Below are 14,929 nucleotides of genomic sequence, written 5' to 3'. Positions count from 1 at the left end.
ACATGTGGCAAAAGGTCGCAAAGTTCAAGGGGGCCAAATACTTTCGCAAGGCACTGTACCATGGCTGTCAGCCAATAAGCATTCAGGGCTCAAACCACCCAGTTTATCATGCAGTTTAAACCACCTTCAAGCAAATGTATCTAATGCGCTCTACCGCGCCTAAAGTCTAATGGCCGTTCATTCTTGATGCGCATCCGTTCTAACGCGTTAATATGTTTTATGGGAAAAGGGTTGGAAATAGGTGTCTCCATAATTACAATCTAAATGGCCTACCCACAACTGGCAAAAAGTTATCACAAAGTGGACACCTGCTGCTCGGTCTCCCCTCACTCAATTGACTCCGCTGTCTGCTTGAAGCGCTCAGTGTCAACACAGACACCACTCTGGCCCTTTACTTACACACCTCAGTCACTCAGCAACACACTGCCTGATAGTCAGCAGCAGGTCACAGTGAAATATATATATTTTAAAGAAATTGCCAAGGAGGCCGCAGTGGAATTTAGAAGTGGCCCAAAAACCCGCAACCAATACATTTTCACATGCCACATAATTTTCAAATTAGCACAATTTTCGGGAAAACCGCAGAACATGACAACCCTGATCATGGCTGACGATACACATTAATGTGAAGAGACAGACATGCACAAGACCCTGGCAAAGCAAACGCTGGCCTGACACGTCAAAATGCACTTCCGCCTCTGTAGAAATGCAGCAGTGCGTCTTTGTCCTAACCTCTTCGAGGGCGGGGTGCAGGGCGAAGAGCTCGCGATGGCGGTTGGACTTGCGGTGCTCCTCATTGTGGCGGTCGATCTCCTCGTTGGGGGCTCGGTCCAGCAAATGGGGCAGGAGGGCGTCGGGTACAGAGTTCTTCAGGTCAAAGATACTGCAGGCCCAGCTGCCACGCGGAGTGTCGTCTATGGATATGGACCTACGCTTCAGGTCATCCTGGGGTAGGACAAACACACAGGTTAGAGAGGGCCTATATATACACACACACACTATAAAAATATTGAAAGTGTAAGATGACCGCCCCGTTGCTATGGGTTACCTAGTCGACTGCCCCATTGCTATGGGTTACCTGGTCGTCCTGATAAGCGCTAACGTCTGGCATCTCATCAGCCTCAAACACCTGTTTGGGCAGGCCTTTCTGCCTCTCCTTCTGCTTGTCCAGGGTGTTAGGGTTAAACCCAGTACCAAGCTTATGGTATCTGTTGAAATAAGTAGACCAGAATGCGAGTGTTGGGGTGTAATAAATAACTAGCTGCCAGGTGTAATTGTAAAAATGTGTAAAATAAGGGTTAAAATGTGGGTGTTTAGATGTTTTATAGGTTTTCTAAAAAGGACACACTCCCTAAATAATAGAAGGGAGCTTTACCTTCTGTTGACAACGTTCCAGTCCTCAGTGTAGGACCTGACACAGTCTCTGACGTGGGCGTCATTGTGCCTGGAAGGCAAAGCGATACCGCACGTTACAGTCAACGTCTCATCCTCAACACCAGATGTGTTCAGTGAGGTTTAACGTTCATATGTTGCAGATGGAAACGTAATTCATAGAGCTATTACTGATTACCTATTTCTGGGGGCTTTCTAGTTCAAAAAGGGGCTTAGGTGGTGGGCGTGGCAGGTGGTGCGGTCAGCCCGTTTAGAGAACATTTTAGAGGCCCTGTCATGACAAAAAGTGTCCCCCTGACAAAAAGTAATGGTGCTTACAAATGCCCTTAACTAGGTGTCTTCACCAGACAGACAGAAGAAAGTGATAAAGGATGAAAGTGAGAGAGGGAGAGAGGTGGGAAGAGAGTGGTAGACTCAAGTATTTCAACTCTTCCCTTCCAACTTGTTAGGCAATCATATGTACCTAAAGGGGAAGGATGGCCAGCCACACAGGAGGGGGATTATTTACTAAGGAGCAGAAGGAGGCCGTGCTGACCGAGATGTATGCTGGCAATTTCGGAGTGAAATGCATGATTGCCAGAATCAACCTACTGTACTCTTCTTCTGACGGGGAATTGTCCAGGTGGAGGAGAGCTGGGCAAGTGAAATAACCTTTTGTTTATCAATCCCGTTCTATTATATCGGAAATGATTATGATTTAAATGAATGTCACATAATGTCACTTTTTGCTTGAAGGTCAGTACCCTGTCTAGCCTGCCAGAAGTTTGAGAGGGTGAAGACTGTGGCGCCGGAGTTGAAGCCCATCATAGTCGTTTCACCATGGCACATGATCGGTAAGTATCTCAACTCAAGTTTTGCCCTGATAAGTTGTTTGTAATGGTTACGTTATTTGACTACAGCAGAGTTCAATATTATAGAATGTGTGTGTCAGTCTCCTTACAAATATTAAAATCTGCATACTGTATGACACAGATATGGGTAAGAATAACGGAACCTAACACTAAGTGTTAGGGTGGCCCTCATCGGACCCTTCACGAAATCCAGGAATGGTAACAGCTGGTGTCTGAAAGCGACCGATCACTTTAAAAAGTGGGTGGAGGCAATACCCATTAAGATCAGTAAAGGACGAGTACGTTCTTAACTCTACATTTTCTTCTGTAACCCATTAAAAAAGGTTGCTTGCAACCAAAAATAGATTTTCGTTTTGTATCATACGAGGACGAGACTGGCGAGGCCAACTCCAAGGCAATGATGGACATCTTCAACATATTTCAATATCTTACATTGTCAATAGATATCACTTTCCTACCCCCTGCTCCAGGTTTTCTGAATGGACCAACCAGACCCTCAAGACTGCCATGGGCAGGTCCCTTGATTGGTACCAGGAAGGGTGGGATAAAGACCTGAAGGTAATTCTCTTTGCACACAACAACTGCATCCAGGTCTCCACCGAGTGCGGACGGGTGCCTCAGCTGTTGACTGAGGTAAACAATGCAATTGTGTATACAATTATTGCATACACTGTAGTCTTTCAAATTTGTGATTTGTTTGTTGTTTGTCTATTGCTATTTTTGGATAATGTCCTTTCAGATCACTGAAACACCACCTGATGTGGTGGAAGTTGTCAAACCAGATCAGAACACCTTCAAAGACCACCTTCAGGCACGGACTGAGAAGGATGTGAAGGTTTTTGACCAGGTAAAAATTAATTAATTGATTAATGGTTGACATTTAAAAAAGCAATAAATGGTAATCTTCTTCAATTTACCTCTCCAAATGACTTTAGGACCATCAACCCCCCGTCCCGTCCCGAGCCAGAGGGGGACCACATTGAGGTAGGCTACACCTTCCAAAAGTTATGAAAAGTACATAGCTCCCATTTATAACACTGCACTAATCCATCAAATTTTCTCGCAGTAAAGTGTAACTTTGCTTGTTTACGTCTCTGTCTCCTACCCCGTTCCCTTTAACTCTGCTCCAGTTCTCCAGGACCAGGACCTAGGGGTTCTGCCCAACCCCCTGACGGATCCCTTCGATGTACTCCATTTCCAACCACCCTCCAACATTTCATTACATACATGTACAGCTAATGTTATTGACATTTACAGCTACTGTTATTGACATTTACAGCTACTATTATTGTCATTACCTGCTAAGAAAGTTATTGCCCTGTCATACTGGGCACATAATATGTGAGATACACAGATGAACTAAAAACACTAGCACTGCAAACACTCAGTACATGTCCCCCTTTCGAGACTGGATGCCTGTTGAGAACAAGTGACAGGCAGAACCTCCCACCCACACAGCAACCCCCTTAAAATTCCACAAACCAGAATTCAGTATTTTAGTATGATTTCCATGTGACTGTCCCCACCAAAACAATCTGTGAAAATAATGCCAACTGTAACAAAAACTATCAAAGTTTATGTATTAAAATCTTAAATATTGCCAGGTTGGTTTCACAAGGTGTTCATAGTAAGACTCAAGGTATCCTTTGAGTGAGAGAGTGAGAGAGAGAAGAGATAGAGATATATGGAGATAGATATATATCTATATCTATCTATGTTCAACAACAAGGTTATACTAATGAGCTATGCAAGATAGAAAGAAAATGACTACAGAAATTATATTATTTCAGTGTAGATAAGGGAAGGGCAGGTTAAAATATTAACATGACAGCCAAACAAGCGAGGAGAGGTACGGAAGCTAAACAAAACTTGTTTAAACAACAAAATTGTCACGGAAATCAGCCTTGTTCGCATAGCGATGATGAAAATAACGTAATTTAGGCTGTAGTGAACTCAAATTCTAATCATTAGGTCATCACACCGTTGATATAGCAACAAACTCTAATAGTTTATCAAATCCCATTGCGACGCAGAGGGGGACACTTTTTGGTGTGACATCCCCCATCTTGGTGGTGTAGAGAAATCTTTGCATTTTTAAGCCAATTCCCTACAATTCTACAAAACGTCTCCATGGAGAGGAGACATTTTTGCTGTTTTAAAGCAAATTTCCTGCAATTCTATGCATTTTGCCATGGCTAATGCTGTGTTATTTTGCTCAAACATCATAACAAAACTCCTACTTCTAAATGAATTGTTTTTATTTAAATTCTCCTTGACTCTAGCTTTTATTTGGGGCGGCAGGGTAGCCTAGTTGGACTAGGAACCAAAAGGTTGCAAGTTCAAATCCCCGAGCTGTCGTTCTGCCCCTGAACAGGCAGTTGAACAGCCACTGTTCCTAGGCCGTCATTGAAAATAAGAATTTGTTCTTAACTGACTTGCCTAGTTAAATAAAAGGTAAAATAAAATTGTGTGATTGTTAATCTCAGAGATCATATTATTAAAAAAATAAAAAGTCCATGATCTTTTCTACATAATTTATCTGGTTTCAGCCGGTTAAGTACACAGTGAACGTGTTTTTCCATCCCGAAAATGTATAATAATTGGCGACCACAAAACAAACACTTGGGCCACAGCCCAAGGATTTCAATGGCAGAAAAATTCCAGCTATTTTACCTGACAAATAGTAATTTCTGTTAGTTCATGTCTGTTCTAGACAATATATTTATATCTAAACATTGCGTAACGTCACACCCCTCCTAACCGGACATCAAAACCAGAACAGTTATTTGCTTTATTCATTTGGTAAATCAATTGGTGTAATTGTGTTAAAATGAGGAGATGCATCCTGTTTGCTGCAACTGAGTTAGACCTGATGTAGGCCTAGAGGAATCTGATAATGTTTCAGCTGATACAGACTCAGCTCGTACTGTATGGGGCTTTTGGGGGGGGGGGGGGGGGGGGTCTATGGTAAAGCCATTTTTGATAACTGTTGATATTTTTAAAAAGGCTTTAAATGAATTGTATTGATTGATCTGATTGAGTTCCTCCGGCCCAACGCTAACCCAGCCAGTCAGTATTGTCCCAGTCAAGCACCTACCCTTCCTCAGGCACGGCCTGTCCCACTGTGCGACACTCTCTGGGGGTGCAGACCACCTCGATGTCGTCCGGGGGGAACTCGATCAAGTCCCTCAGGGGGCCCGACTCGATGATGGGTGGGTGAGTGCTGAGATACTCCTCAAAATCCACTGGCTCCACTGCCTCTGTGAGAGGCACCTGGCAACAGAGAGGAGAGGCTTTGGTAGAGTGAATACAAAAATCAGAGAATATATCTGAAAAAGGCCTACCTTAGCCGCAGAAAATCATCCCCAAAAAGTCCAGCTGTATTACTAGCAAAGAAATATCAAGGCTTAGCTGTCAGCAAACGCCGTGGCTTGATAAATGTTGAGACAAGTTCTATCCTGAGAACGTTTCAAAACCAATTATCAGGCAACTGCATTTTCTATATTGGCAGACAGGCTCCTCAGAGGAGGACCGTTCTCCTCAGTGAATTTCATTTTAAAAAATTGTGTCACATAAAAAAAAAATCTATAATTTTTTGATAAAACTACACTAAATATATTCACATAATCACCAAAATGATTAAAAACACACTATTTTGCAATGGAGGTCTACAGTAGCCTCAACAGCACTCTGTGGGGTTGCACCATTTTATAAACAGAACTACCCATCCTCCTCTGGGAACATTGACCTCCATACAAAACCTAGGATGCTCATGGTTCTCACCCAATTCCATAGATGTCCTCCAACCTATCAGAGCTCTTGCCACATGAATTTACATTGTGTCCACTCAATCAAAGGATCAGAGAATGAATCTAGTAATGAAAGCATAAGCTACAGCTTATGCACTGTAGTGTATAAAATGTGGTGAGTAGTTGACAAAGACAATAGTTGAACAGTTTAAGAAATGTCTTCAAAAATGAAGGAGAAGCGAGAGAGCTAGCTATATTTCGTAGTATTTGTTTTTTTATAACTTTCGATTTTTACTTAACTAGCTTAGCTAGTATAGTCCACTCAAACACCCAGCTCACACAGAGAGAGATGCTATGTTAGCTAGCTGGCTATGGCTATCCAACACTCACTCTTCCAAGTCAATGTAAGCTTTTTAATTTTATAAATGTATTGCACCTGTTCAAAAATGGCTTTTTTTCCCCGATTACAACCTCTCATTCTGTTTTTGTTTGTTTTACAAAATGTTCTAAATATAGCTATTTTTAAAACAAGCCACAGAAAGTCTGTTGCAATTTCAGTTTAATCCGCAACAAGACAGAACAAATATTACAACAAATAATGGTTCAACTCAAATATACTAGTTGATAAAAACTAATTTGGAAAACAAAATGTAAAACTGTATAACCTTAAATTATATCAGAAAAAGGATTGGTGGAGTTATGTCACACATGCAGCTAACAAAAATATATGGACATTTCTGCTCTATCCAAAATTTACAACCAAGTAATTATAGCACTATCGTAAAAAGAAAAAAAAGGAGTGGAAGGGGGAGAAAGTAAGGACCTTGTCCTTCAGCCGGATGTGGAGGTCCTGGGCTGGTGTGGTTACATGTGGTCTGCGGTTTTGAGGTCGGTTGGACGTATTGCCAAATTCTCTAAAGTGACGTTGGCGGTCACTATGGTTGAGAAATAAACATTAAATGATCTGGCAACAGCTCTGGTGGACATTCCTGCAGTCAGTGTGCCAATTGCATGCAACCCTCAAAGCTTGAGACATCTGTGGCATTGTGTTGTGAGACGAAACTGCACATTTTAAAAGTGGCCTTTAAATTGTCCCCAGCATAAGGTGCACCTGTGTAATCAGATTATTATTATTTTTTGTTAATCATGCTTTTTTTACATCAGCAGATGTCACCCATGATCATGCTGTTTAATCAGCGTATTGATATGCCACATCTGTCAGGTGGATGGATTTTATTGGAAAAGGCAAAAATGCTCACTAACAGGAATGTTAAAATTTGAGAGAAATTAGCTTTGTGTGTACGGACAATTTCTGGGATTTTTTATTTCAGCTCATGAAAGATGGGACTAAAACCTTACGTGTTGAATTTATATTTTTGCTCAGTGTAGTCGGGAAGAGATTTCAATGTACCGTTTCCATTGCACATGGTTTATGTACTGATACACAAAACGATGCCAGATTCAAAACAGAGTTTTTCAATTAAAATTATTATACAAAATTCTTTCAACCAATAGAATGTTATATATATGAGAGATACAACAATCCAAGCTTTGCAGATTTATCTATGAAGAGACAATTATTAGATTGTAGGGGTGAGAGGATGTGAAGAATGGACCTGTTAATTGTTAGCTGATAGACTCAAACCCTTCCCCCTCCCAAAATTTACCTCTACCTCTCCCTCTGCAAAAACACCAAGATGCATTGTGGTTAGAAGCTTACGGTGTTGCTTGCAGCGGCACCCACGTTCAGGTTCTTGAGGAGCTGTGGGGAGCCCCCATACTGACCAGCAATCTGCTTTCTCACCTCAGCTGCTACAGTCCTGTAGGGAGGTGAGGAGAGAGAAGCTTAGCAGTGAATATCAAACCATTAAACAATTTCTTAGGGCTATGCCCCTTTTTCGCCTGAATGACGTGTCCAAAGTAAACTGCCTGTAGCTCAGGCCCTGAAGCCAGGATATGCATATAATTGGTACCATTGGAAAGAAAACAATTAGAAGTTTGTATAAATGTTTCAATAATGTAGGAGAATATAAACACAATAGATATGGTAGGAGAAAATCCAAAGAAAAACCAACCATAATTATTTTTCAGATTTCTTTCTCTGCAAGTTGAAAGAATGGATTACTCAAATCGATGGCGCCAACTAAACTGACTTTTTGGGATATAAAGAAGGATTTTATCTAACAAAACAACACTACATGTTATAGCTGGGAACCTTTGGATGACAAATCAGAGGAAGATTTACAAAAAATAAGTGAATATTTAATCTTTATGTGTGAATGTGTGAAACCTGTGCCGGTGGAAAAATATTTTGATGTGGAGCGCCGTCCTTAAACAATCGCATGGAATGTTTTCGCTGTAATAGCTACTGTAAATCGGACAGTGCAGTTATATTAACAAGAATTTAAGCTTTCAGCCGATATAAGACACATGCAGTGCCTTGCGAAAGTATTCGGCCCCCTTGAACTTTGCGACCTTTTGCCACATTTCAGGCTTCAAACATAAAGATATAAAACTGTATTTTTTTGTGAAGAATCAACAACAAGTGGGACACAATCATGAAGTGGAACGACATGTATTGGATATTTCAAACTTTTTCAACAAATCAAAAACTGAAAAATTGGGCGTGCAAAATTATTCAGCCCCCTTAAGTTAATACTTTGTAGCGCCACCTTTTGCTGCGATTACAGCTGTAAGTCGCTTGGGGTATGTCTCTATCAGTTTTGCACATCGAGAGACTGACATTTTTTCCCATTCCTCCTTGCAAAACAGCTCGAGCTCAGTGAGGTTGGATGGAGAGCATTTGTGAACAACAGTTTTCAGTTCTTTCCACAGATTCTCGATTGGATTCAGGTCTGGACTTTGACTTGGCCATTCTAACACCTGGATATGTTTATTTTTGAACCCTTCCATTGTAGATTTTGCTTTATGTTTTGGATCATTGTCTTGTTGGAAGACAAATCTCTGTCCCAGTCTCAGGTCTTTTGCAGACTCCATCAGGTTTTCTTCCAGAATGGTCCTGTATTTGGCTCCATCCATCTTCCCATCAATTTTAACCATCTTCCCTGTCCCTGCTGAAGAAAAGCAGGCCCAAACCATGATGCTGCCACCACCATGTTTGACAGTGGGTATGGTGTGTTCAGTGTGATGAGCTGTGTTGCTTTTACGCCAAACGTAACGTTTTGCATTGTTGCCAAAAAGTTCAATTTTGGTTTCATCTGACCAGAGCACCTTCTTCCACATGTTTGGTGTGTCTCCCAGGTGGCTTGTGGCAAACTTTAAACGACACTTTTTATGGATATCTTTAAGAAATGGCTTTCTTCTTGCCACTCTTCCATAAAGGCCAGATTTGTGCAATATACAAAGGATTGTTGTCCTATGGACAGAGTCTCCCACCTCAGCTGTAGATCTCTGCAGTTCATCCAGAGTGTTCATGGGCCTCTTGGCTGCATCTCTGATCAGTCTTCTCCTTGTATTAGCTGAAAGTTAAGAGGGACGGCCAGGTCTTGGTAGATTTGCAGTGGTCTGATACTCCTTCCATTTCAATATTATCGCTTGCACAGTGCTCCTTGGGATGTTTAAAGCTTGGGAAATATTTTTGTATCCAAATCCGGCTTTAAACTTCTTCACAACAGTATCTCGGACCTGCCTGGTGTGTTCCTTGTTCTTCATGATGCTCTCTGCGCTTTTGACGGACCTCTGAGACTATCACAGTGCAGGTGCATTTATACGGAGACTTGATTACACACAGGTGGATTGTATTTATCATCATTAGTCATTTTAGGTCAACATTGGATCATTCAGAGATCCTCACTGAACTTCTGGAGAGAGTTTGCTGCACTGAAAGTAAAGGGGCTGAATAATTTTGCACGCCCAATTGTTCAGTTTTTGATTTGTTAAAAAAGTTTGAAATATCCAATAAATGTCGTTCCACTTCATGATTGTGTCCCACTTGTTGTTGATTCTTCACAAAAAAATACAGTTTTATATCTTTATGTTTGAAGCCTGAAATGTGGCAAAAGGTCACAAAGTTCAAGGGGGCCGAATACTTTCGCAAGGCACTGTATGTACTTAAATGTTTAAAATCCATAATAACTATTAGAATTTATTTGAATTACGCTCCCTCCAGTTTCACCGGAAGTTTTCCCGCTATCGGGACACCGATCCTTAAGATTAAGTTAACAGGTAAAACACAGAGAGACAGATCATAGTTATAGGCTAAATTCTTTGCTCCAACAAATGGCACCCCTTCAGTCCAGACAGAGGCTAGCCACTTGACAGTTTAATCTATTCAATCTAGGCTTTGCTTATGGAAAACAGTCAGATGTTGCCTCCAGGCTGCTTACAGTCAAAGATGTGTCTCTCACACACACGGGTTGGAAAAGTGGAAAAGGGCAGTGTAGACGTAATAAGTTAACAGATAAGGCCAGTTCATTTACTGCAGTAGTCTGGTCACTCTGAAGGACAGGTACAGTATAGTCAAGGGCAGCCGTTCTGTTGTGGGCCAAACATTACTATTATATATTATGGTCCCTGTTAGAAGGGCTCCCGAGTGGCGCAGCGGTCTAAGGCACTGCATCTCAGTGCTAAAAGCGTCACAAGACAGCCTGGGAACAAACCAGGGTCTCACAACCGGCCATGATTGGGAATCCCATAGGGTGGCGCACAATTGGCCCAGTGTTTCCAACTGGCTTGTCTAGTTAAATAAAAAAAATATGAAAATGCTGTGGCCATGAGGGCTCTCTCCCTGGCCCTGGTGGTGGCCTTACTGTCCTTACGGTTCCCTCTGACACCATTATGGTCCCTGATGTGGCCTGGTCCCTGGCCAGACTGGGCTTGGTCCGGAGTAAGCAGAACGTCTAGAGCTGCTGACTCGTTGAAGTAGACATATTCATTCAAATCGAAGTTACTGTTCACTGTTCTGATGTCCAGAAGCCGTTTTCGGTCATAGGAAATATTATGTACCAAAGAAAATTAAGATCAGCGTGAAATGGCCACTATCCACTGTAGCGCCATCTCGGAGCATGCACTGATCAGCTGGCAAGTGTCTTCACTGACATTTTCAACCTCTACCTAACTGTCTGTAATACCTATAGTGCCTTCAGAAAGTATTCATACCCATTGACTGATTCCTAATTTGGTTGTGTTTCAGCCTAAATTCAAAAATAGATTTAATTTTTTTTAAATTCTCACCCATCTACACACAACACCCCATAATGACAAAGTGTTCCATATTTCTGCAAACTTACTGAAAATAAAACACAGAAATCTAATTTACATAATTCTTTGCACCCGAGTCAATACTAGTGCTAACTGATTAACAGAAATGTCGGTTATTTTTCGTTTTTTAAACAACTTATTGACCTGTCGGTTCAGTTATTTGAATTCCATTTTGTTCGTGTTTTTTCAGTGAATTCAATGCGCACATTGCACTGTTTCTCTAGAGATAAATCAGATTCAGCCTGAACTGTGTGACACAGAAGGGAGTTATAGTTTCCAACAGGCCAATAATCTACAGTCCAGCACATAAAATATGGTAATTTTACTGCAATGACCATAATCTATTACGCACGTAGAAAGTAAAGACTTTTTCCACATTTTGTTACATTACAGCCTTATTCTGAAACTGATCAAATTGCTGCTGCTGCTGCTGCTGCTCTCTCCCCCCAATCAATCTACACACAAAAATAAAATTGTATTATTATTTTATTTTTTAAAGTAATATCCCATTGCCATACATATTCAGACCCTTTGGCCGCGATTATAGCCTCAAGTCTTCTTGGGTATGACGCTACAAGCTTGGCACACCTGTATTTGGGCATTTTCTCCCATTATTCTCTGCAGATCCTCTCAAGCTGTCAGGTTGGATGGGGAGCATCGCTGCATGGCGATTTTCTGGTTTCTGCAGAGATGTTCGATCGGGTTCCATTCCGGGCTCTGGTTGGGCAACTCAGGGACATTCAGAGACTTGTCCCGAAGCCACTCTTGGCTGTGTGGCTGTGTGGTTGTTGTCCTGTTGGAAGGTGAACCTTCGGCCCAGTCATTATGTCATCTACCTACATTATATACACAGTTAAAGTATGAAGTTTACATACACCTTAGCCAAATACATTTAAACTCAGTTTTTCACAATTCCTGACATTTATTCCAAGTAAAAATTCCCTGTCTTAGGTCAGTTAGGATCACCACTATTTTGGAATGTGAAATGTCAGAATAATAGTAGAGAGAACGATTTATTTCAGCATTTACTTTTTTCATCACATTCCCAGTGGGTCAGAAGTTTACATACACTCAATTAGTATTTGGTAGCATTGCCTTTAAATGGTTTAACTTGGGTCAAACGTTTCTACCACTTTTATTCTTAATTTTTACTACTCTACTCACTTTTTAGCACATTAACTCACATGTGAATCCTTAAAGACATGGGTGGGGCTAAAGCTTAAGAGGGTGTGAACTATGCTGAATGGGTGTAGACAAAGGAGAGCTCTCCAGTAGGTATCAAAACATTCAAAGGCCCTTTTCTTAAAAGTGAGTTCACAGGTTCATCAACTTTCAATGCAGAATTACTTTCCCATTGTTCCTCAAAAATGCAGTGTATTATATACCATTTTGCAGCACCAATGTAAAAAAATATATATTTCAATTTTTGCTACATAAGACCGAATCCAGGTGGTGAGTCACATATGAGCAATTTCTTCACAACAATGCAATGCATTGTTTTACATCCAGCTTTAATTCCACTGGCATGAACAGCAAGCAACTGAAATTGACACAGCGCTTCTGGTTTTCTTCGTTTCAATAGACGCATTAGACCTGAATGCATTACCTTTAACTGTGGTTGACATAACTTTGAATGTTAGGGCTTTTGCTGGTAAAGTACCACTGTCCATGACGATGTTAGTTAACGTCACTGTAAAGCCGTTTAAACTCAACTCCACGATTTAGGATGGAGTTGAGCACGATTTAGGATGGAGTTGGGCGGCGACTCAGTTTGGGCAAACTGGAGCTCCATCACATAAAAACAATTATTTTTCGTAAACTAGTGATTTCATCACCAAAAGAATAACTCGAAATTACACAAGTCATTGTTCTGTGTAATTGCGGGCTATTCTTTGGGTACTGAAATCAGCACCTACAGTAAAGAGCTCCACTTCGGAGCTCGATTTTGCCCACATTAGTCGCAGCGCTCAACTGGCATCATAGCTACTGTGTTGCTTTCGCTCGTCGATGTGTCAGTGCTACCCAGCCGTAGCCAACAAGTTACCGCAACTGTCTACTACGGATTTACTAGTCAGTCCAACTAATGCTTACCTAAATCCCTGTAAAGACCGATAGTGGTTGGGTTTGATAGTATGATAGATGTCAAACGTAGCTAAACTTCAACCCCGTATGCATGCAACGGCACAATACACAAAAATAACATTGCGAGAAACAGACAGCGCTGTACTATATGGCGGGTCTATGACTGGCACTGGGGCATCTTTGATATGGCTAAACATAACTAGCTAGCTGGCAGGGCCTTATTTGGGGATGGCTTTGCCTTGAAACGGAGGGCAGAAGACGAGTTTTTTAAATATTGAAAACGGCGTAGCTTGAACGAGGGACTCAGTTCTGTCAGTGTTAAAATTGGAAGTAACGCCCTTACCTGCTGATTTTTTGGGCGAATGCGCGGCGCTCAGCCATGACTGTAGACGCTGATGTGCTTGGGTTCCCAGACTTTCCGCTGCTTTCTCCCAAGGAAAACAATGAGTCTGGAATAGCTACCGTAAATATCATAAAGCAGGCGCACACGAACACACCCTGCCACAAGTCAGACAGACTGTTTTTGTATGACACCAAACACTTCATTCGCCTAACACAAGTTTCAAAATGCAATTTGGCACGTATTTGCTGTTGAAAGAAATTCCGTTTATTTCAGTCCATTTTCAAATAGTTATTTCAAATCTCACTCCAACACCAAGCCTCCAACTGCACTTAAATGCAAGTAAAACTAAATGCATGCTCTTCAACCGATCACTGCCCACACCTGCCCGCCCGTCCAGAATCACTACTCTGGACGGTTCTGACTTAGAGTATGTGGACAACTGCAAATACCTAGGTGTCTGGCTAGACTGTAAACTCTCCTTCCAGACTCACATTAAGCATCTCCAATCCAAAATTAAATCTAGAATCGGCTTCGTATTTCAGACAAAGCATCCTTCACTCATGTTGCCAAACATGCCCTCGTAAAAGTGACCATCCTACCAATCCTTGACTTTGCGATGTCATTTATAAAATAACCTCCAACACTCTACTCAACAAATTGGATGCAGTCTATCACAGTGCCATCCGTTTTGTCACCAAAGCCCCATATGCTACCCACCACTGCGACCTCGTTGGCTGGCCCTCGCTTCATACTCGTCACCAAACCCACTGGCTCCAGGTCATCTACAAGTCTCTGCTAGGTAAAGCTCCGCCTTATCTCAGCTCACTGGTCACCATAGCAGCACCAACCCGTAGCACACGCTCCAGCAGGTATATTTCACTGGTCACCCCCAAAGCCAATTCGTCCTTTGGCCGCCTTTCCTTCCAGTTCTCTGTTGCCAATGACTGGAACGAACTGCAAAAATCACTGAAGCTGGAGACTCATATCTCCCTCACTAGCTTTAAGCACCAGCTGTCAGAGCAGCTTACAGATCACTGCACCTGTAGATAGCCCACCTGTAAACAGCCCATCCAACTACCTCATCCCCATACTGTATTTATTTATTTATCTTGCTCCTTTGCACCCCAGTATCTCTACTTGCACATTCATCTTCTGCACATCTACCATTCCAGTGTTTAATTGCTATATTGCAATTACTTCACCACAATGACCTATTTATTGCCTTACCTCCCTTATCTTACCTCATTTGCACTCACTGTATATAGACTTTTCTTTTTTCTACTGTATGTTTG

At 41.7% G+C, this 14,929-nt stretch overlaps 1 protein-coding gene across 18 annotated transcripts in view; it reads right to left on the bottom strand.

The window, feature by feature from the left end:
- Positions 1–13,777, bottom strand: part of LOC110521001 (dedicator of cytokinesis protein 7) — an 84,928-nt gene extending 71,151 nt beyond the window's left edge. For 17 of the 18 annotated variants that reach the window (XR_005040939.1, XR_005040937.1, XR_005040938.1 and 14 more), the window contains exons 1-6: positions 13,638–13,777; positions 7,713–7,812; positions 5,341–5,516; positions 1,376–1,444; positions 1,079–1,208; positions 733–945 (exon numbers count right to left, since the gene is read on the bottom strand). Coding sequence is in view for 15 of the 18 variants with exons in the window: in XM_036969136.1 (XP_036825031.1) it covers positions 733–945; positions 1,079–1,208; positions 1,376–1,444; positions 5,341–5,516; positions 7,713–7,812; positions 13,638–13,768 (819 nt within the window). In the remaining 3 variants the exon portion in view is untranslated. Of the gene's footprint in view, positions 1–732; positions 946–1,078; positions 1,209–1,375; positions 1,445–5,340; positions 5,517–7,712; positions 7,813–11,800; positions 12,049–13,637 lie in introns of all 18 variants that reach the window. The other variant, XM_036969141.1, reaches the window with a different exon arrangement.
- Positions 13,778–14,929: the final 1,152 nt, after the last annotated feature.

The sequence above is a fragment of the Oncorhynchus mykiss genome, chromosome 30 (assembly GCF_013265735.2).
Source record: "Oncorhynchus mykiss isolate Arlee chromosome 30, USDA_OmykA_1.1, whole genome shotgun sequence".
In the NCBI taxonomy this organism is placed as follows: Eukaryota; Metazoa; Chordata; class Actinopteri; order Salmoniformes; family Salmonidae; genus Oncorhynchus; species Oncorhynchus mykiss.
The sequence above is the reverse complement of the archived record's forward strand: the minus strand, read 5'-3'. Positions and strand labels throughout refer to the sequence as shown.